At 40.5% G+C, this 20,678-nt stretch overlaps 2 protein-coding genes across 2 annotated transcripts in view; both read left to right on the top strand.

Annotated features, from left to right (window-relative positions):
- The first annotated feature begins 469 nt into the window (after positions 1-469).
- On the top strand, positions 470-3,979 carry sptssa (serine palmitoyltransferase, small subunit A). The gene is made up of 2 exons (XM_076166057.1): positions 470-670; positions 1,953-3,979. Exons 1-2 carry the CDS (start codon positions 568-570, stop codon positions 2,054-2,056), a joined length of 207 nt encoding a protein of 68 aa, XP_076022172.1. The 5' UTR covers positions 470-567; the 3' UTR covers positions 2,057-3,979.
- Positions 3,980-5,391: 1,412 nt separating this feature from the next.
- Positions 5,392-20,678, top strand: part of ehd4 (EH-domain containing 4) — a 28,596-nt gene continuing 13,309 nt past the window's right edge. Inside the window, exons 1-3 of the mRNA XM_076166013.1 lie at positions 5,392-5,897; positions 10,460-10,636; positions 14,740-14,837. Of these exons, the coding sequence (XP_076022128.1) occupies positions 5,668-5,897; positions 10,460-10,636; positions 14,740-14,837 (505 nt within the window). The 5' untranslated portion in view covers positions 5,392-5,667. The remainder of the gene's footprint in view (positions 5,898-10,459; positions 10,637-14,739; positions 14,838-20,678) is intronic.

The following is a 20,678-nucleotide window of genomic DNA, read 5'->3' as shown; positions in this document are numbered from 1 at the left end:
TACATCAACTTAGGGTGGGCTGCTGACAAATGAGTTCAGGTGCTAATTGGAAGGTCCAGTCCATGTACACTTCAGCGTGCTCGACTGGAGACAGTATAGGCTTAAACATGCAGGTCATAAGACTTTTATGTGAAGAAATAAATTGAATCTAAAAAATACACATCTACAGTAAAACTTTTGGCTTGGATGCCATTTCCCCCACTCGAGATTTCATAATCCAGAATTTAGGATATACTACTTCTTTGACTGTTAATAGCAATTTCCAAGTGGAGCATTATTTACAACAATGAAAACAATTATTCTCACGCTTATAAAAATACAAAAGATACATGAATACCTTTAATGTGACGGGGTAAAACTGAACTATGAGTAGAATATTCTTTCTAAAGACCTTTATTTCGAAAGCAGGAAGTTGGAGCTCCCTGGCTTTGAGCCCGCCCCCTGCTGGATGTGACTGGTGGAAGAAGCACCTTCAGATTCAACGTCATACGATACCAGGAAGCTGAAGACGAGGGATCGACAAATAAGAAGTAAAGAGATACAAGTTAGCGTTGTCGAGTTTCGGTCATGGCTTTCGGTGACTGTTGGAAGCAATTATCCTGGTTTTATTACCAGTATCTGCTGGTGACGGCGCTGTATATGCTGGAGCCCTGGGAGCGGACGGTGTTCAGTATCCTTTCACCCCGAAAAAGAACTTCAAACTGGGCTGAATAATTGAGCTAGCATGCTAACTCTAGCGGTAACTTCTGTAGAGCGAGGAGTGTAACGTCTGTTTAGATACATTCTTTAACTATCATATGTAATTGTACGCAATATCATTTAATAAATACGTGTTGGTTTATTCATCAGTCTTTTAAGGCGTTTAGTTCGTTACTTAACAGGAAATGGAGAGGTTATTTTCATTTTCGGTTGTTGAGCCACTTAGTGATTCATTGGAGGTCTCACAAGTTCTTGAGCCAGCTGTAGACTTTTGTTCATTAGTTTAATCTGCGGTGCCATTTACCCGGACTGTCGTAGTAAAGGAGAAGGTTTCGAAATTAGTCATTCAGATACAAGAATCCGCTTTGTGATCAGCTGACTGAAATATATCAAATACACACACGAGGGCCACACGTTTACCTGCCACTGTGTTTCCATAAACAAGTTGTAATACCTTAAGTATACACTGTCTCATATCCAGTTTGGGATGACTGATTGAATGTTTATGGATGCAGAATACGAGATGTGTGATTCCAGACTTGGTGTAGAGGCCAATTATAGGCTGGAGCAATTAACACTTTCCATATGGTTAAGGTATAGAACATGGATGGGTTAAGGATAACTCTTTTTTTAAAATCATTAGAAGTGAGAAAGGTAATAAGTAATGTTTTAGTTAAGTAATATATCTCCTGAAGTTTCCACAGTAATGGAATTATTTAACTTGGTTATATGAGCTGGTAAAAAAGAATTCTAAAGTTGATGACACAGGACATGATTGACATATGTTGATTTTACAAGTTCAGCTGACAGTGCCAGTGTAGTTGGTATAATAGGGAAGCTATGGAAAGGCTTGAGTATGTTTCATTTGGGCTCAGTTATTCTAACAGACATGGTCCAGAGGTAATCAGGATCTGAGTGGCATATCCACATCGTTATACAAAGCCATCACTAAAAGTTCAGTGAGTGACCAAATATGACACTGTAAGATTATATACTGTAGAGCTGGTGTCTCACCTGATGCTCAGAGGACTGTGAACCACCACCAGGTACCAGCTGTAGAAGACGGGGGTAGTGAATCTGACCTCCATAACATCCCATGGGTTTTCTTCCTTGTTGGTAATAAAGGTGGGAGTTTGAAAATGTAAGCCACGTGTAGAACCCAGCCTGTACTGAATGTTTTGCGCAGTGTTGTTTTATGTTTTGGTCTCCTGAATCTGCACTACCTTCAGTTCCTCCCTAACTCCTCCTCTCAGACTCCCTGCTGATTTCCGTGGCAGGCATGGCCATCTACACAGGCTACGTTTTCATGCCGCAGCACATCATGGCTATCCTTCACTACTTCGAGGTTGTCCAATAACGTGCTGGCTCCGCCCCCACTCACCGTCCCACCCGTCCTGTACGTCTCTCGCATCCTGTCCCATCATCCGGCCTTCTGTCTGTATTTTCCAACCACTGTTGGAGACTCTCTCTCATCGTTTGCTCCCTTTTCCTTACCTAGTTCAACATCAGAGCTCCACACAGGGTCTCAGCTGCTGTGGAGTTGCGAAAGCAATTCCCATTTAATGAGCTGGATGCCATGTTGGATGATGTCATTTCCTGTGACTTAACTCTTTTACACATCTGAATTGATTGGGAATGGGAACTTTGGTGTGGAATAACAGGCCTGGAGGTGACGCTTTGGTAAACGATCCTCAGGTCATTGACAACCAGAAGGTTTCACATGTGCCGTTTTTGTTTTTATCTCCTGTCCCTTTGGTGAGTCTACCACTGGAGCACACCTTTGTGTTTGAGAGCCAAATATGCATTTTTGAGTTTCCATAATTTTTCACCATTTTGGGAACAAAATCAGTGCAAAACAACCCTAAAATGAAATCCTTACATTCCAAATGGAACAGTTAGATGGAGTATGTGACGTGGAAGTGATAACAGGCTGTAGCAAGTTTACTGCATCAGAATTGGTTTCACATCAAGCTCCAATACGTTCTGAAAAATTCTTCTGAAATGTTGAAAAATCTGGAGAAAAAAACACATCCAAACAAAAAACATATCAGGAAAAGGTTATGTACTTCTCAAAAATGTTGAAAGAAAATGTTACTTTCATTTTGGCCTGACCTCTGTGTCACGATTCAGTATGCGTCAAGCCTCAAATCAAATTCTTTGTGATGCAGTTATGCACACTTCTGCACCTAAATGAGGAATGTCTTTACCTGGAAGTTCCTTGTTGTCATGTCACATCACTGTTTATGAGATTTCAGATTTCGTTTTTCTCTGTTGCACACATGATGCCATCGCCTGCTTCCCCAGCGAGTGTCGCATGTGGGAGGCTCATGTTGTCTTAATCACAGACAGTTCACAACTGTCTCTAACATGTCCAATGAGGAAGAAGGAGACAGAACTGAAGTCACTACTGATATTTATCTTGCCAATGTTAATTGGAAGAGTGAATTAAAGTTTGTTTTATGTTAGATACTCTTCAGATATGAATCATTTAAATGTGATAAATACTCTTGAAAATGGCAAATGTATAAATGTGATCTCTGTTTAAACGTAGTAGCGTGTAGAAGTGTCATCTTATCTCTGCTGACACGGTATAAGCAATTATTTGCACATCTAACACATTCATGATTTTCACTAGCAAATATATGATGAACATCTAATGTAAAACAGACTTCACTGCAGTAATTGAAGGAGTGGACCAATACTCATTCTGCTTGGAAAGCACAGGAAGAGATCGATGATATGACCAAAATGATTCCTGGTACTTTGGTGGGTTCCTAAAAAGTGTTTTCTACCACTTTTCTACATGCATTGTTGGGTTATAAAGAAAGTGCTAAAATGATAATTGACAGCTTGTGAATAAACCAAAAATGAACTATGTGTGTCACCACAGACGTGTAGAGCTTCATTCAGGACAGGAGTGAATCTGTGTGATGGAATATGATAAATGGCAGTTATGTTTTTTATTTTATTCCCATTGTGGACAAAGTTAATATCTTTCTCTCCTCTAAATGTTAAGCAAGTTACATTTTTATGTAATCAATGTTTTTGACATATAGTCTGCTACTGATATCCCTCTGAAATTGTGATCATTTATGTTGCAAATTGTGTATTTTTCGCAATTTTATGTATATAATCTTGTATACATATTTGTAAAGTTTTATAGTCTGATATGTTGGCTTATAGGATACAATATATTTGTGGATTTTGTGACCAAGCTACTCCAACAAATTACTGTTTGATTATGCAAGCAAATCATTAAAGGGATATTTCACAAAGTTAAGGAAGTTTGTATAATTTCTCTCAGCTGTCAACTTCCAGAATTTACAAAAATTGTCTGGCTGAAGCTTTCTAATGGGTGCTGAGTAATCAATCTGAAGACTTCCATCCACTTATTTTACAGTATGGGTGGCAGACAGAGCAGGCAAAGCAATGCATCCCAGATGTTCCACTCAGATGGGGTTTACAGTAGAATCCCTCCAGTGTATTCTGGGTGTGTGCAGTGGTCTCCCACACATATTCCCCTTCAGCCATCAACAGGCATTCTGATGAGATGCCCCAACCAACTCAGCTACTCCCTTAGGTGTGAAGTAGCACCCACCTGACCTACAGGCCTCTTTATGACATCTCCCAGCTCATTATTTTGCTCACAAGCCAAAGTCCATGTTTGCAATGAAGTAAAAATGTGCAATTAAAAGTAAAACTGACACTAGAATTTAAAATAGAAGTCCAGAAGCCTTCTGTTTGAAATCCAAATTAAGGGGAAATTCTACAGAAGCTATGTGCTCATAATCCACCAATGTTTACCTGAGAAAGAGAGAAAAGAGAAATGCCAATTGGCAATGTTAGGACACTATGTACTGAATGTAAAATATTCACACCAGGAAATCAGGCTAGTAAATACCTTTATAACTATACATAGATAATAATATGTCTTAAGACCGCTTGATGCATGGGTTTGGAAGTTGACATTGTATCTAGACATTGCAATTGGATTGGGATGGCATCACACAGTTATGCACAAGCACACCAGGTGCACCATATTTAGTGATTGTACAGAGCGCCTGTACTGCGAAGCTTTGTCCACCAGGGGGCCTTATGAGACAGGGATGCAGGAGTGTTTGCAGGATGACCTGCAGCTGTACAAGTTTATTTATTTAAGCAAGCACATTGCTTTAATGAGAACCCAGATTTTCTTTCTTTCTATCTATCTATCTATCTATCTATCTATCTATCTATCTATCTATCTATCTATCTAACCCTTTATCATGTTGGAGAGTGTTAGTATAGTGTCAAAAATGAATTAGCATAGTTTTGTATTTCGTAAGCTTTACATATTTTTATCCAGTAAAACGTTCAATTGATTGCAGTGTATTTGGCTGTGAGCTGACAAAAATAAGTGGAATGGAAATAAATGCGGTCACGGGTGATTCATTATACATTTATTAAAATCCAAATAAAAGTATTTGTCCGTCTTTTTCTCCGCATGTCTTTCTGCCCGTCTCTCTGTCAGCCTGTCTTACTCTTGTCTTGTTTGTTTTTGTCCAGCGGTCGATGTCTCTCTCTCTCTGCCTGGTTGACCATCTGTCTACTTGTCTGTGTGTCTCTGACGGTGCGCCTGTCTCGCCGCTCCACGTTGCGTCACGGGGGGAAGGGCGGTGCCCTCAGGTAGGCCACCAGTGGCGTGAGGCGCGAGCGCATTCACACGCAATACACTACAAACACTAAAGGCTACACACACACACACACACAGTCACAGAGGAGGCAGTGTGTTTAAATAGCGGAGGAGACTGCCCCAGTGCCAAAACAAACCCACACACTCATACACTCTCCTGGTTTTTGACCGAGGAGGGCAGGGGAGGAGGTATTGCGCTAAAGCAGCCGAGGACGGTTGAAACGTTTACAGAATCGAAACAAGGAAGTTGGACAGCGCGTGACGGTGTGTCGGTCACTACCATCATCATCGGCATCATGTTCAGCTGGGTGAAACAGGAGCAAGGTGGACGGAACAAGGAAGGCGAGATGTATCAGACGGTGACAGACGGACTACAAAGCCTTTACACCAAGAAACTGTTGCCGCTGGAGGAGACGTACCTCTTCCATGACTTCCACTCCCCGGCCCTGGAGCCGGCAGACTTCCAGAGCAAGCCCATGGTGCTGCTCGTGGGCCAGTACTCCACCGGGAAGACCACCTTCATCAGGTACGCTTCACCACAGAACACACGCCTGACAGCCATGACACGGACCACCGGGAAAAAGCAGGAACAGCCGTCAGGGCCAGGCTAGGTGTTGTAAAGGCCTGAGAATGGCGCAGATAGTTCAGACTCTCTCAAAATACAGGGACTTGGACTAAATGGGGAATAAGCTAACTGTATATTTCCCCCTCACCTACAGCTAGTTTATACTAACCTCACTGCAAGCGTCCAGGCAACATAACAAATGAATTGGTTGCCAACTTACAATTGCTGTACAAGTGTAGTTAAAGGTTGCTTTAGTGATTACACCACAGAAACACCAACAATTGAATGACTGGCTTAAGTGCTGAAACCGTCAGCTGAGCATTTAGTCCTCCTTTTCTCAAAGCGTGTACACAATTAAAATTAGCGATGCAGGTTGCAAGTTGTGTACGCTCATTCTATTTTTATATGAACATAAAGTACACACACACATACAACCCCTACACACACACACCCACTGTGTGTGTGTGTGTAGAGGTTGGGGGGGGGGGGGTGTTCAATGATGCATGCTGGGACCTGCAAAAACAGGTTAGTGGGAAATTTGTTTTACAATTCTGGTGAATGGTAGTAAGAAACATTTCTGATCTGCATTTCTATTCAGTTGATGTGTAATAGTGATGGTAATGGGAAAGGGTTTTGTAGCCTGAATTCACAACTGGCCATATTCATACAAAACCGATGAAGAAGTACAATTAAAGTTGAATGCAGGTGGAAAATGTCCTTGGCAACACATCTGTGCCTTGTAGCATGGAGCCTGATTCGTTGCAAGACCAGGTGCAGCGTCTGCACCAAGTATCTGCTGGTCCAGCACCAAGGAAGCAGCTGAAGGGGAAAAATGCATACAAGATCTGTTTGTTTGCCATTTTTTTTTGTTTGTTTAAAAATCAGTGAAACAGAGGAGACATGCATGCTTTTAGCTATTTGGTTGTCATCATGTGTCTTCATTTGCAATGGAAATACAAACGTTTAGTTTTGTAGTTTACAAAAATGTACCGAAGGAACTTGTAGAACCCGATTTAGTTTCTGGCTTTAATCCTGCAAAGTTATGAATAATATCTCATCTCATCTCTCAATGAAAATGAAAAAAAAAAAGTGAGGAGCAATTCCACTAATTTCAGAATCAAGCCATCAAAAGCCATTTGCTTTATTGAGAGAAACTATACACAGCCTTCACTGGGGATATTATTATACATTTTGAAACAATAATGACATGTTTCTTAATGGTTTGTTGGTCATACAAGTCTGCCCTCCTTCTCCCCCATGCACTATGCAGGTAGAATTTATTTATGGTGAATGTCTTTCTGTTGCAGTTCACTGGGCTTATCTCACCACTGCAGTGTGTATGTGGGGGGTGTGTGGGGTTGGTTATGTACACAATAATCAGCTCTTTAACTCGTGACAACATGCCAACCCCCAGTCTCACTCTCTCCCTGTGTGTGTGTGTGTGTGTGTGTGTGTGTGTGTGTGTGTGTGTGTGTGTGTGTGTGTGTGTGTGTGTGTGTGTGTGTGTGTGTGTGTGTGTGTGTGTGTGTGTGTGTGTGTGTGTGTGAGTCTCTGTTAATGTTTTGGCTGCAGACCCAGGAGAGAACTGACCTGCAATCTGTGTATATGGTTTACACACATTCGGCGTCTGCATGTGCTGTTGAAAGGCCCCACCCTAACCCGAGGAATGCTCTGAATCATGGGAACTGGGAAGAATGCTATGAATCATGGGAATATGTGCCAATAAATTGCAGAATCGACACATTTAGTTCTTCCCCTTTCATGACGGATGTGAAACCTGCAGCATCAACAAAGTTACTGAACAGAAACATTTTGTGATTGTAATGCTTGTATACCTATGTCAAATTGGTCATAGTCACAAACTGACGCTAAGTCTTCAGTTACACATATTATAACAAATCTACTACTGCTGCTACTAACTGCAGTTATAAACAAAGTTGAACCAGTTTTGGTTAATTTTGTAGTTTAAGGTTTTCTCAGAACTGCATGTGTGCGGACAGTGTCGTTCCTGTCTGCCTCTGCTATGATCTCTGCTCGCTGACCTTTGGCCTCATCTGCTTCCCGAACAGGATGAAATAGCAGATGGAGGCAGAGTGGAGCAGGAAGGGCCTGTTATGTAGGGTGAAGGAGGAGATTTTTTTTTATCCAAAAATGGACGCAAAGACGCCAATGTACCTGCAAAGAGCAGAAAACACTGGATATGTATGCCGTACAAACAGAACAAAGTATCCAGTGCTTTGGCTTCATTTCATCTATATAGCACCACCAAGACCAACCACACAGGCAATTTAAAGTACTTTACAAAGGCATGAAGGCATACAATCCCAGATGAAAGAATTTAAGACAATTAAAAGGAAAGCATAAATGCCAGAAGTGATAAAATAGCACAAACAAAGTAAGACAAAAAGAAGACTGCAATGCAAAAGGTTTTAGTGCATTGACAGGGGGCGGCAGTAGCTCAGTCCACAGGGGACTCAGCTTGGGAACCAGAGGGTCGCTGGCTCGAGTCCCCCGTATGGACCAAGAAAGTGGACTGGCAGCTGGACAGTTGTCAGTCTGTCAGACTGCTGAGATAGGCTGCAGCAACCCTGATTTAGAATATTTAGGTATAGAGAATGGAGGGGATCAATCATCTGTGGACCTCTGATGAGCTCCCCTACACAGACAGTGAGGCCTTGTAATTTAAAAAACTTTTTTTCTCTGGTCAAATTTATACTGAGGTCAAGTTGCCGTAGACTTGAGGGTTTTCTGAAGTTCACTACTGACTCTGCCCCAAAGAATGTGGTCCTTCAGAGAGTACTATCTCAGCAGCAGGGACATATGGGGTGCAGGAAGTGAATTTGTAGTCTTGAGCATCTCAGGCACTTGCATCCATGTCAGTCACAGGAACTACATGTCTCTGCAAATGAGTCAAAAGTGAGACAGGTCATTTCCCAAACAGCAGCTGACAAGATTACACGGATAGCAGGGAAGTCCTCAGGGGAAAAGATGAGGACTAATCGTGACTCAAATATTTGCCATGCGGGCAGTAAACCATTATTAATTTAGTAAGTTAGATATTGTTAGTTTGGTTTAACACACATTTTCTAGCCATGGTATTCCATCCTCTTCGATATCTTACGGTATCCTGGCAGACTGGACAACAGGAAGTCAGAGGACGGGACTCTGAGCCAACCTGCAGCCATCTTACATGTCTTCCTTCCTCTTTCATTTGTCATTAAATGGGGAAACTCTTGAGCGATGTGGCGAGGGCAAAGATGAAAGGTGGGGGAAAGGTTTTATATACTCTGTCCAAACAAAGTCTGTGTCTGTCGGCGAGATGCTATTGATCTAACGGACACCAATGGCTCTGTAACAGTAGGTGTGGAGGACAGTTTCTATACAAATAAAGTGAGAGAAAAGAACTCGCACATCTGCCGGTTAAAGAATCAAAGCCACACGTAAGTCTTATTTCATCCTAATTGGACTGGACTTGTGTGAAGACCCCTAGCTCACATATTTGCTTGCATTCTTCATGTCAATTCAGATAATTAAAGTCTATTCATTTTGTCTATACAAAAAAAAGTGGCATCAAATACAATGGAGATGGTACGTGAAACCATTAATGAAATCCTGCCGTGCATAATCAAATTGTAATCCAATCTTACTGTGGCCCTGCTGCGAATGCACGGAAGTTGACTCTACTGCCCCCCATGTGTCTTGTAAGCACTGCATCTTGCGAATGTCACTTGAGGATGTGCACAACCAGGGCTTCAATGGAGGAAGGGTACATATGACAGCCCTGTTGTTTATCAAGAGTTGATCTGTGTAATCCTTGGTGAACACTGCTCATTGATTTACTGTAGCAAAAAAAGCAGGTGTTGTGAAGTAAAAATGTTACATTAATATATAAATCTAGATATTATATATAGATTTTGTCCTCATGTGTTCCATCGGAAATGATCCGTCATCAATTTTCCTTTGGGCTCTGTTCTGGTGTGCAATATAATTACGTCATGTTGATTTAAGTAGGAGTGTATTCATTCTCCTCCTGTGTCCGGTTAGGGTTTCACTCTCTGCCTCTCCCTGTATGCCTGACTATTGACACTGGTGCTTGAACTCAACCTGCAGAAATGTTATTATACTAAGCTGTCATTCAATAAAAAGCACAATACATACTCTTTTTTCGTTTTGTTTGGAGAACCTGTGTTTTCACCATAGTTCTATTATTACTTCACAATCCTACAATTTGTGGCGTGGGCATGTCCAGAAAAAAATGTAAAGTCTATGCCACTGATTTATCTGGAAATAACCAATGAAAGATACTCCGACAGTCAAATGTGTCCTTTGTGTGATGAATGAATCTGAAGTCTCAAAGTGTTTGACATGGTTAACAAAGGAGTATAATTCCCTCCTCCTTTATTATGCACTGTACTGGTTTTGTTATCGATGCAGGGAGTGAATGTACCTCTTTGTCTTAATTTTCATACAGTGCATTTTCATTTATATATCTGTCTGTTCTCTCTCTCTCCCTCCCCCTCCAGGTATCTGTTGGAGCAGGACTTTCCAGGGATGCGAATCGGTCCAGAGCCAACCACTGATGGATTCATTGCAGTAATGTACGGTGAGAACGAGGGCGTTATCCCTGGAAACGCACTGGTGGTCGACCCAAAGAAACCCTTCAGGAAGCTCAATGCCTTTGGCAACTCCTTCCTCAACAGGTACACATACAAAGAAGTTGTCAGACATTTCTATTCGGACCTACCTACTTGTATGAATGTAACAACACATATTCCATTACTGCGCCATACAAGTACCAGAGGGCTGCAAGTGTACCCTTGAAATAAACTGAAAAATAAATAGAAACTGACAAAATTGGTTATTCCATATTTATTAGAACTCACACTTTGCTTTTGATTGTCGACAATAAAACTAATATTTGAAATAAAGTTATCTAATAATACATTGTAAATAATAAAACGAATGAAAACGGCCTGGACAAATACCCATTAGAAGTGATAATAAATAGTTGGGTTGCTGTGATATTTCATATTTCAATATGTCAGGCCTATTTCCTCTAGTGTTACAGATGGTATCAATCTTACAATCAGCCATTCAGCCTATTTAACATCGTCTCCAAGCAGCTTGATGTTCCTGTGACCAGGAAGTCAGGTCCATGTGACCGTAGCGAAACCTGATCCGTGGCAAGAGGAAAGTTAACCCCAGATTGAACAGAAGGATAGTTTGAATGGTAGAAAAGAAACCAAGGAATAGATGGAATAGAAAATGGATTCAAGCTGATCCCCAAGATCACGGTACAATATCAGCTTACAGCATCAGTTCCTTTCCTGTGGTATATCTTTATATTGAAGCAAACATTTGACGTGGCGCATACAGTTATAGGACATTTTGGAGATTGTTTTTTATACAGAAAGAGTGGGGAAAGGAGAGATAGAGAGAAGGAAAGAAGGTTGTATTATTATTATTATTATTATTATTGTTGTTGTTTAACTTTTTTACCCTGAGGTAAAATAGGGGTAAAAATAGCCAATATGAGGTACAAGTAGATGGAACTTGAAGCAGCAGGAAGCCACTGCAGTTGGAGGTTGTGAGAACATGGCACAGTAGTGTAGATGCAGCGTCCAGGATGGCATCAGTGATGTTGATGCGATGATCTCATACGCTCTTCAGACACAACCAGCTGAGAAGTGCATGAGTCTCATTCAAGAGACTGCTCAACAATGCTACAAAATATTAGATTAAGGGCCCCACACATAATGACACCAAATCGAAACAGTCAATCGGCTGAATGACTGATATAAGACAGACACCTGTGATACTAATGAATCGTCTGCTTGATGAACCGCTTCAATCCAATTATTTATCATGATTTCTTAGGGGTATCGATACATTTGTACAGACCATTTTCATTTGTTTAATTTTTTTAAATACATAACATTGATAACCAAAACCAGTACTTTTTTTCACTTATTTCAGAGAAAATTGTGTGTTTTTTAATTTTAAGACTTTAAGCCACGCCTGTATTTGATCTGTGTCAGCAGAACGAAAAACGTAGGACTCGAAGCCTCTTTTCACTCAGTGATCATCAACTCTTGCAAACCTTGAAATTATCGGTGAATTAACTTTATTAATGTAATTAACCTATGTCAGGAAGCAGTCTGTTGTCTGAATGATCCATGACATAATAATAAAGGAGGTCAAAGGACCAGAACCTGATCCTAAAACCATTTTTGGGAGGTTTTAGCTCTTTAGAAAGCCCTGAGAGCTCCACCCAGCTCATAGGGGCCCAATTTCATCACCTACTTCCCTGCCTCAGAAAGAGTTTTCCTATGACATTTAACTGTGAAACATCTGTAATATTAACGTGAAGTATGGAAGAGAATGTTATGGAAATCACAATACACACAGGGTATTGTAAGGACAGTAGTACCCAAAGGGATGGGGGGGCGCAAAAGACTTCTGAACTATATAAGGGGGGCGCGAAAGAAAAAGTTTGGGAACCACCGTGTTAGACCAACAAGTTGCTTGTCCTTAATGCATTCGTACTTAAACTTAAAGCTGAAAGTACTTGTCCTTGAAACACTTGGCCCCCTTAACTCTCTTAGTCCTGTAAATCCTTAAACCCCAAATTCTTTAATCCTTGTATGACAATGACCTTAGTCCTTAGTACCAAAGATGCTGAGACCTTTGCTGTCGTCAGTTGCTGGTTTGTGTTTGTGTTTCTAGTATTCTACATCCTTAGTTCCTCAATGGGCTGAGTACTTAGTAATTGTAAACCCTACATTCTTTGAAATTCTTCAAGCCATTAGTCCTTGAATTCCTGAGATAACATCCATAGACCTTCATGTCTTAGTCAATGAGATATTTAGACCATTAAACTCTTAGTTCTTGGAGAGTTACGATACAAACGTGCGTGCACATTCACACACAGAGGAAATTCCAACCTGACAGCTCTTGGCACTGTCATGACCTTCTTCAAAACACACAGACTCTGGGAGGCGACTCCCTTGACCTTGACTGACATGTAAACACACACAGACACACACATAAACACACATACTGTTGGCTGTCAGATTCCAGAGAGGTATTGGCGGAGGTTTAAATTTAGCTAAAACCATTCAGTTCAAGCGTATTTCCTCTGTCCAGAAATATTTTTCAGAGCGGCAAAAGGAAATGGAAGGGCAGTTGGCTCTCGTGTGTGTGTGTGTGTGTGTGTGTGTGTGTGTGCGCGCGCACAGAGGCATCTTCTACAATATCTTATTGTTTCCAGAAGGAAGTGCTTCTGCGTCACCCACTGTCAGTGTGCCGCGTTTTGTTTTTTCCATCTGCCAGCTAATGCCCCATCTGGAATTTATAGCTAAGACTGACTTCAGCTAAATTTAGCTTTTCAATCCAATGTGAAGAGTCAGCTGGAGGTCTCTTACACACAGCAAATATGCTATCTTAAGTCTTTAGTGTCTATTTAAACCGCACACTAAAATTAGAGCTACTCCTCTTTTTTAGCTTGGCCCAGGCTTACCTATGAAAAGAAGATTTGTGGACACACAAATTAATTATTTATATATATTCATACACTGTATATATGTATGCGTGTGTGTGTATATATATATATTATATCTAAAATTTTAGGTAAGCAAGGCTTTAGGTAAACCAGGCTTATCTATGAAAAGGATAAATAACGGTTGAATATATATTTATATATATATATATATATATATATGTATATATATATATATATATATAATATTATATAAATGAACACATTAAGTTTTTTTAGAAACTTAAGCCTTTTCTGTTCCCTAACTGAATTGTCTGATGAATGGGTTTGTCCTGCTGTCTGCACTTTAACAGCCTAGATCCTTCCTGACTGAAACAATGGGGTGCGGCGTTGCCTCAGTACACAGATATGGATGTTAAATCATTGAGCATGTTATAATCTGTGACGTATCTGTCACAACACAAAGAAACAAACTGAATATTATGTAATACTACTGTGACACTTTACACCTAAAGGCTCCAACCATACAGGATAATAATAACATTCATTAACCATTTGTATGATAATAATGAGTACAGATTACAATTTAAAGGTTATTTTACACATTTTCACAGTATTGCCCTCTAGACGCAAATGCCTTCCTTAAACTTGGACAACTAATTGCTTAGGTAGTCTATTTGTTTTTATTGAAGCAAAAATTGTACATGACCTTGTGCATACAGTTATAGGATACTTGGAGATCATTTTTTATACAGAAAGAGGGGGAGGAGGAGAGAGAGAGAGAGATAGAGAGAAAGAAGGAAGGTTGTATTATTATTACTATTGTTGTTGTTAAACTTTAAACGTAGACCCAGATGTAAAATAGGCAATATGAGGTACAAGTAGATTGAAATTGAAACAGCCGGAAGCCACAGCCTCTGGAGGTTGTGATAACATGGCACAGTAGTGTGGGCGCAGGGTCCAGGATGCCATCAGTGATGTTGATGCGATGATCTCATAGGGTAAATACAGTTTTTTACAGGATGATGTCAATGTCAGCAATGTAGAAAATCTAATCGCATCATAGGCTGTGGTAAAGAGAAGGAGAGAAAAGAGAAACAAAAAAGAAAACAAAAAAAACAAAAACTAAGAGAGGACATCCCACCCAGAGACCCAACCCAACCCCGCAGTCACACAACCCAAATAATTGCTTAGGTAAACTGGCCCTTCAAAAACAAAAACAAATGCTGTAATTTTGCCTCAAACCAAAATTAATGACATTTTGTGTGTGTGTGTGTGTTTTTGCCCATGTGTGTCCATGTCAAGGTTCATCTGCTCCCAGATGCCCAATCAAGTTCTTCAGAGTATCAGCGTCATTGACACTCCTGGTATCCTGTCTGGAGAGAAACAAAGAATCAGCCGTGGTATGAACACAGTGTGTATGAACTCACATTCCAGCAGTTTCAGTTGGATCCAAAATGATAACCACATGTCACATTTAATCTGACAGAATGTTAGCTAAAACTTTAATCCTGATCCAGAATGTCCTTCAAATGAAAAGAGAATAGAGATTTTGCACCTGACCTTTCCTCTATAGGCTCCATTGGGTCATTACTGTTTCAATACAAGTACCAGATGTGGTCTTCTGAAACAAAGATGTAACCAAGCAATCAAAAAATCTATATAGGCAAAAATGAATTGGGCATCAAGAACTGTAGTGTGAATGTACCTTTCAAGTTGTTCATGAATCAGCTGTGCTTGAATTGCTCATGTGTTTGTTACCTGGATACCAGTGATAGAAAATGTGTGAAAGGATGCCCCTTAGTTTCTGTCTTACATCCTCTTTCTGTCTGTCTGTATGCCTTCACTTTGTGCTTCATCCACTACTGCTGATGCTTTCAAACCATGAAGGTCATACATGCTGATCTGAAACCAGAGAGTGTGACTGGTCTTGGAAATTGTTGTGGGTCATCGAGGGTTACACCTTTGACTTTCCCTGTCTGTAGTCCATGGTAATAGAGGCACCAGTAATAGCATGCTGTACTGTGATTTTAAAAAAGAGAAGGCAAGTTAAAGCTGAAGTTGATTGAATAAAGGATAACAGATTGTAAAAGGAATCTTACAAGTTGTGCAAACAGAGCTTAGTAGCTGTTAGAAACATGTATTTCAGACATCTTTCTAAATGTTTTTGTTTCGCGTGTTTTGCTGACTGAAATAAGAAGCTGGAGTGTTCAAAGGACTGGAACAGCTCCTATTTTATCATATTTGAGTGACATACAGTAGACTGAGCCTGACAAAAATCAATAACTACAGTAAACTTACAGTAGTCTTTCAAAAGCCTCTGACAGAAGTGTCGATTTTTGCATATAGTGGAAAACAAGAATGCTTTACCAAGAACACCTGAAAGGAGATATATTTCTGTGTTGTTTTGATTTGGGGTTTAATTTGAGGGTTTTGTTTAATGTGCAAAAACACATTAATCACACTTTTCACTAAAAGCACTTCTCAGTACATTTACATGCACATTTAAACTTATACCATATCGTCAGATTAAGGAAATAATACTTCATTTGATAGGTTGAGATGCCTGTCAATCAAGAAAAGCTCAGCTCAAATGTACCTCTTTACAATTTAAAAATTGATTTCATTAATTGAAAAATCGCCACTAAGACAAATGTCTTCAATAGAGACTGCCTTTAGTGACAATAAGAAGCTTGGGTCATATTTCACTGGTTTCAGCATTCAGCTGTGATGACTCCTGGCCGTTTCAATACATGTGATCAATTCCATCCTCCAAGAATTGATAGATCATTAAATCTGCTCTGCTGTAGAGAACTGGAGACACTGTACCATGTAACTTTAGAATCCACACAGTTTTTTGGTAAGATTTGTATTGTAGAGTCTTTCTGCTGCTTTAATGTGACAGCAGTGACGTGTTGGGTGTGGCGCAAAACACTTACATTATGATGACTCACAACTGGATCTGAGTTCCCCCTGATGTGTTATTGTTAACATGCTCCTATGTGGTTCTATAGGAGAGCGGCCTGTCAGGGCTGTTGAAACTTTCATAAATGAGCTCCAACAGGGAACCTTCTGAGGTTCTTGATATGATCTCAGTCTGAGGAACTCAGAGGTCCTTTTACTTTTCAAAATATATGTTTTGGTTTTTTTTACGGTTTCTGTGCTGTAGTTTCTGAAACATTGAAAGGGTTTCCTTGTGGTCAACACAAGAGGAAGTGAGGCCACTGAGATGGTGTCATGGATTTTGCACACCCTGAAAAGCCAAAATGAAGGCAATAGTAGTGGACAGGCACACAAAAATCCATAAAGAATATAGATGTGCAACTCCTTCACGTAGAGAAGTCTCCCACCGTTCACCTAAAAGAGCCCGCTCAATCACACATCACGCCATGCAAGCAGCCGGAAAGTCCCGTGAAAAGTTGCTGTGGACTTTGGTGAAGTGGCGCTCCACAGACGCGTTCGCACTGCAAATGAGACACGCACACACTTGACATTCGCATTTGTAAATTGAATGAATTCCTCTATTTGTTGCCTTTTATTTGGGCTATTTTTGGGGCGGTCATCGTGAAATCCGGCGTGCAGTAACCAAACTGGACAGCAGCGTCATGTGTTGGACTGACAGCTGATTGGTTTATAATCGTTTTGTGACAAAAGGGTGTGGAATGATGGTGGATTTGATTGGATAGAAACAGCTTTACCAAGTGACATTTTGTTGTCAAATGTACGTATTTTTTTTTAACCTTTCGTGAGCTCGCAACCCTGTTCAGAGTAGATCGCGAAAGGTTAAAAAAGTGACGTGTTGGCGACCCCTGCTCTAAGCATTCCTCTAGGAAAACTTGACACAGGAAATCAATAATCAGAATTGTTATGGTTGTACAGCAACAGAAGTAGTCAGCATGATTGTATGCAAACTGAATGAATAGATTAATGAAATAAGGAAAAAAACCCTATATAATCACAGCCTGGAGTATCTGCCTGCCATGGTAGTAGTGTCACATGATGTTGGCTACATTTACATGCACAGCAATGGTCCGATACTGATGCTGTATGTAAACGTATGATTTGACTAAGACCGTAATCAGGTCTTAATTTTCCTGATGGGTCTATCTGAAGGGTTTGTCGGAGCACATGCTTAAGAATGAAAAAAAAGGGTCCTGAAGATGAGGATATGAGGAGGTTATTAAAATTAAAATATCTATGTACATCTTGCATACATACACGTGTCCGTGTATTTGGGATGCATTGACACGCTACATGAGCAAGACACAAGACTATCTGACTTTTTTTTTTTTAAATCATCAAGTTCACCTTTCTGAATAGTCTATTTTAGCTTTAGCGTGCGGTGGCTAATGAGTGGAGTTGAGTGTTGTAGTAGTTTACATGTTGATAGCTCACCTAAACTGGCTTCTGTCAATGTGTGTACGTAAACATAGCTGTTGTCACCCAGGTGAGAATGTTCTATTGAATGCTTCTATATTGGAAAAAGTGTTTATATTGATAGACTACAGTTTTCAAATTGTAGGACCTGCAATTTTGATAAAAGCCTGCATTATTAGTGCCCGCAAAAGGTGAATGCACACAAAGGTGTGAGCCTCCCTTAGTTTATAACGTAGTTTACAAAGACAGATGTACATTAAAATCAGATACTATAAGTTTATCAAAACCTGTACTGGAGTGTTAATTGGTTTGTAAAGCAAACCAGAAGGAAACCAAAAACACACGGTAAACTGATGGCAGCACTCATATGCAGTATTCTGTGTCTCTTACACGTGTATTGAGTCAGCTAGGATGAAGACTTTAAAACAAGAGTTTGATTGATGGAGTTGGGATTAGAGGGAGGGATAGAGGGCCACAGGAAGGGGCGGCTGGGCGTTCCCCCCCCCCATCTGGAAGTGCTTAGCGTCTCTCAGCTGAGGCTGCATTCCTGCTGAAGACGTTCGCCAGGCCAAAGTGTAACTCAACACACACAGAGGTCACTGACGTCAGCACGGGACTGTCAGCCAGCAGCATCATTGTCGAATTAAACGTGTCCAAATATACAGAAAGATTTCAGTGATATCACAGCTACTGAACCACTGAAGCAGCAGCAACAGTTTATCCATTACCACAACAAACATGTCATATTCCTCAATCATTTAGCACTACACACCGATTATATCAGGGTCTACATTCACACTGCAGGTCTTAATGCACTATTCTGATTGTTTGATAACTCTTGTATTGAGTTGAGTATTATTCATCATCTGTCAACTCAAAAACCGAGCCTGTACATCAAATTGACTTTAGATATAACATGAAAATGCTCTATGGTTAGACTTGACCAGGCGGTGGAGTTACTTTAGTGTTGGTTGTATTGATCTGTAAATGCTGTGTATATCTATGTATAAGTGGGTGTGAATCTTTGTGTTTTGTGGATTTGTGGCTGCGTGTCATGCTCACACTGACGTGCTCTCAGACCGTCATCAGTGGGTGTGGCTCATCAACGGAGAGAAAAAGTTTGATGTGCCTGAAAATGGTGTAAATCTGTACAGGTCTGAGAAAACATTGCTCCTTTCATTTTCCCCTTCTCCTCTTTGCTCTACCCTTTTTTTGTCTTCTCTCTTGTTCCGTTGGAATTTCCTTATCCTCTTCTCTGTGTGGAAGTTAAACAGTAAATTCCTGGATGGAAACGCTGGTTAAATTCTGATCTACCAGCTCCTCTTGCTGGGCTCGTGGCCCAAACCCCTCCCTGGCCGGGTTTTTTGAAAATCTTTTTCATTTATTTATAAAAACTCACCCTGCCCACTCTGGGCGCTGCCCTGTCCCATCTCATCCTGTTTCAATGCCCAGATCTGTCATTCAGCTGTGACCTCATTGGCCTACTAAACATGACATCACAAGGAGATCTGTGCCTCCACCTCTTCCTCTTTTTTCATCCCCTCTTTTTTCCTTCACTGTGTTCCTCCTTTCGCAGTTTTCCTTTCCTCCTCTCCTCAGTTTCTCTCCTCAGGCTCCAGCAGTTTTTTCCAATTACAAAGGATGGATTAGTTTGATAAATGGCCCTGTACATCCCTGACATATTATCTTTATGCCCTTATTGAATGTTAACAGTTTCGTAAGACATGAATTCAACCTAAAGAGGAAGTGTTTTTGTTAGACTGATGGTATTTCCTCTCTAAGGGGAAATGGAATATATGAAGCAACCGAGCAAGAACAAGAGAGTTCACAATGTATGCTGCATATGACAGAAGTAACTTTTACCGTTTTTACATTTACATTACAAGTTATTTGGACGCTTTTATCCAAAACATGCAAACACATATGCGGTTTGAATATGATAAGCAGAGATGTAACCTGGAGTTAACGAGAAGAGTTGACAAGAACAAGGACCTAAGTGCTAGTCAAACAGGACATTTTTTTTCTTTTTCTTTTTTAATAGGAACAATAGGACATTAGGTATGAAGGTGCTCACAAAAAAATCGAGCCTTTAATTAGATTTTTTAAAGACGGATCACATGGACTCATTCCATCATCTCGGGACCCACAAACGAGTATCAAGCTAGAGATTTAGGGCGCGTTTGTGGGGGTGTCACTAGATTTGACGACAGAGTAGGGTCATGTCAGATAAGTGGATGCAATATTGGACTCTGCTTTGTAGGCGAGCATCAACTACTTCTACTTGATGCAGGCAGTGACTAGTAGTGAAGTGGAGGGATATGAACCGCAGAGAGGGACTTTGGGAAACACTGCTCTAAATGATGTCCCTGAGAGATAGGAGTCAAACCAGCTGGAAGCTGATCCTGAGAGGCCAAGCAAGAGTGTGGAGCGGAGGATTTAATGATCTGGTTTGATAAGTGCCAATAGGTCAAGTGGCAAGAGAACTAAGGATTGGCCACCAGCTTTCCACTACAGACAAGTGTGCAGTTTCAGTGAACTGAGCTCGCACAAAAAAGCCAGACTGGTTGGGATCATGCAGGTTGTTCTCAACAGGAAGTTTTAGACTTGATTAAAGACTCCACGCTCTAGTATTTTGGACAGATTTCCAACACACATGTCTTGAAATTATGCTCCATTTCCCAGATCTCATAAACATACATGCAAAACGGATATCTTATCTTCACAAACTTCAATGTCAAAACCAAACTCTCCAGTCAAAACCATGTAATGTTACACCTAAACCAAACTTTGCCTTCAGATATAAAACAAAAGCATTAAATGTACATACTGTATATACTACAAAGTAGCCATTACACACTTGTGAGATA

Source organism: Genypterus blacodes, unplaced genomic scaffold (genome assembly GCF_046128005.1).
Source record: "Genypterus blacodes isolate CSIRO-AG114 ecotype Tasmania unplaced genomic scaffold, CSIRO-AGI_Gbla_v1 ptg000154l_1, whole genome shotgun sequence".
Lineage (NCBI taxonomy): Eukaryota > Metazoa > Chordata > Actinopteri > Ophidiiformes > Ophidiidae > Genypterus > Genypterus blacodes.
This window is presented reverse-complemented; position numbering and strand designations above follow the sequence as displayed.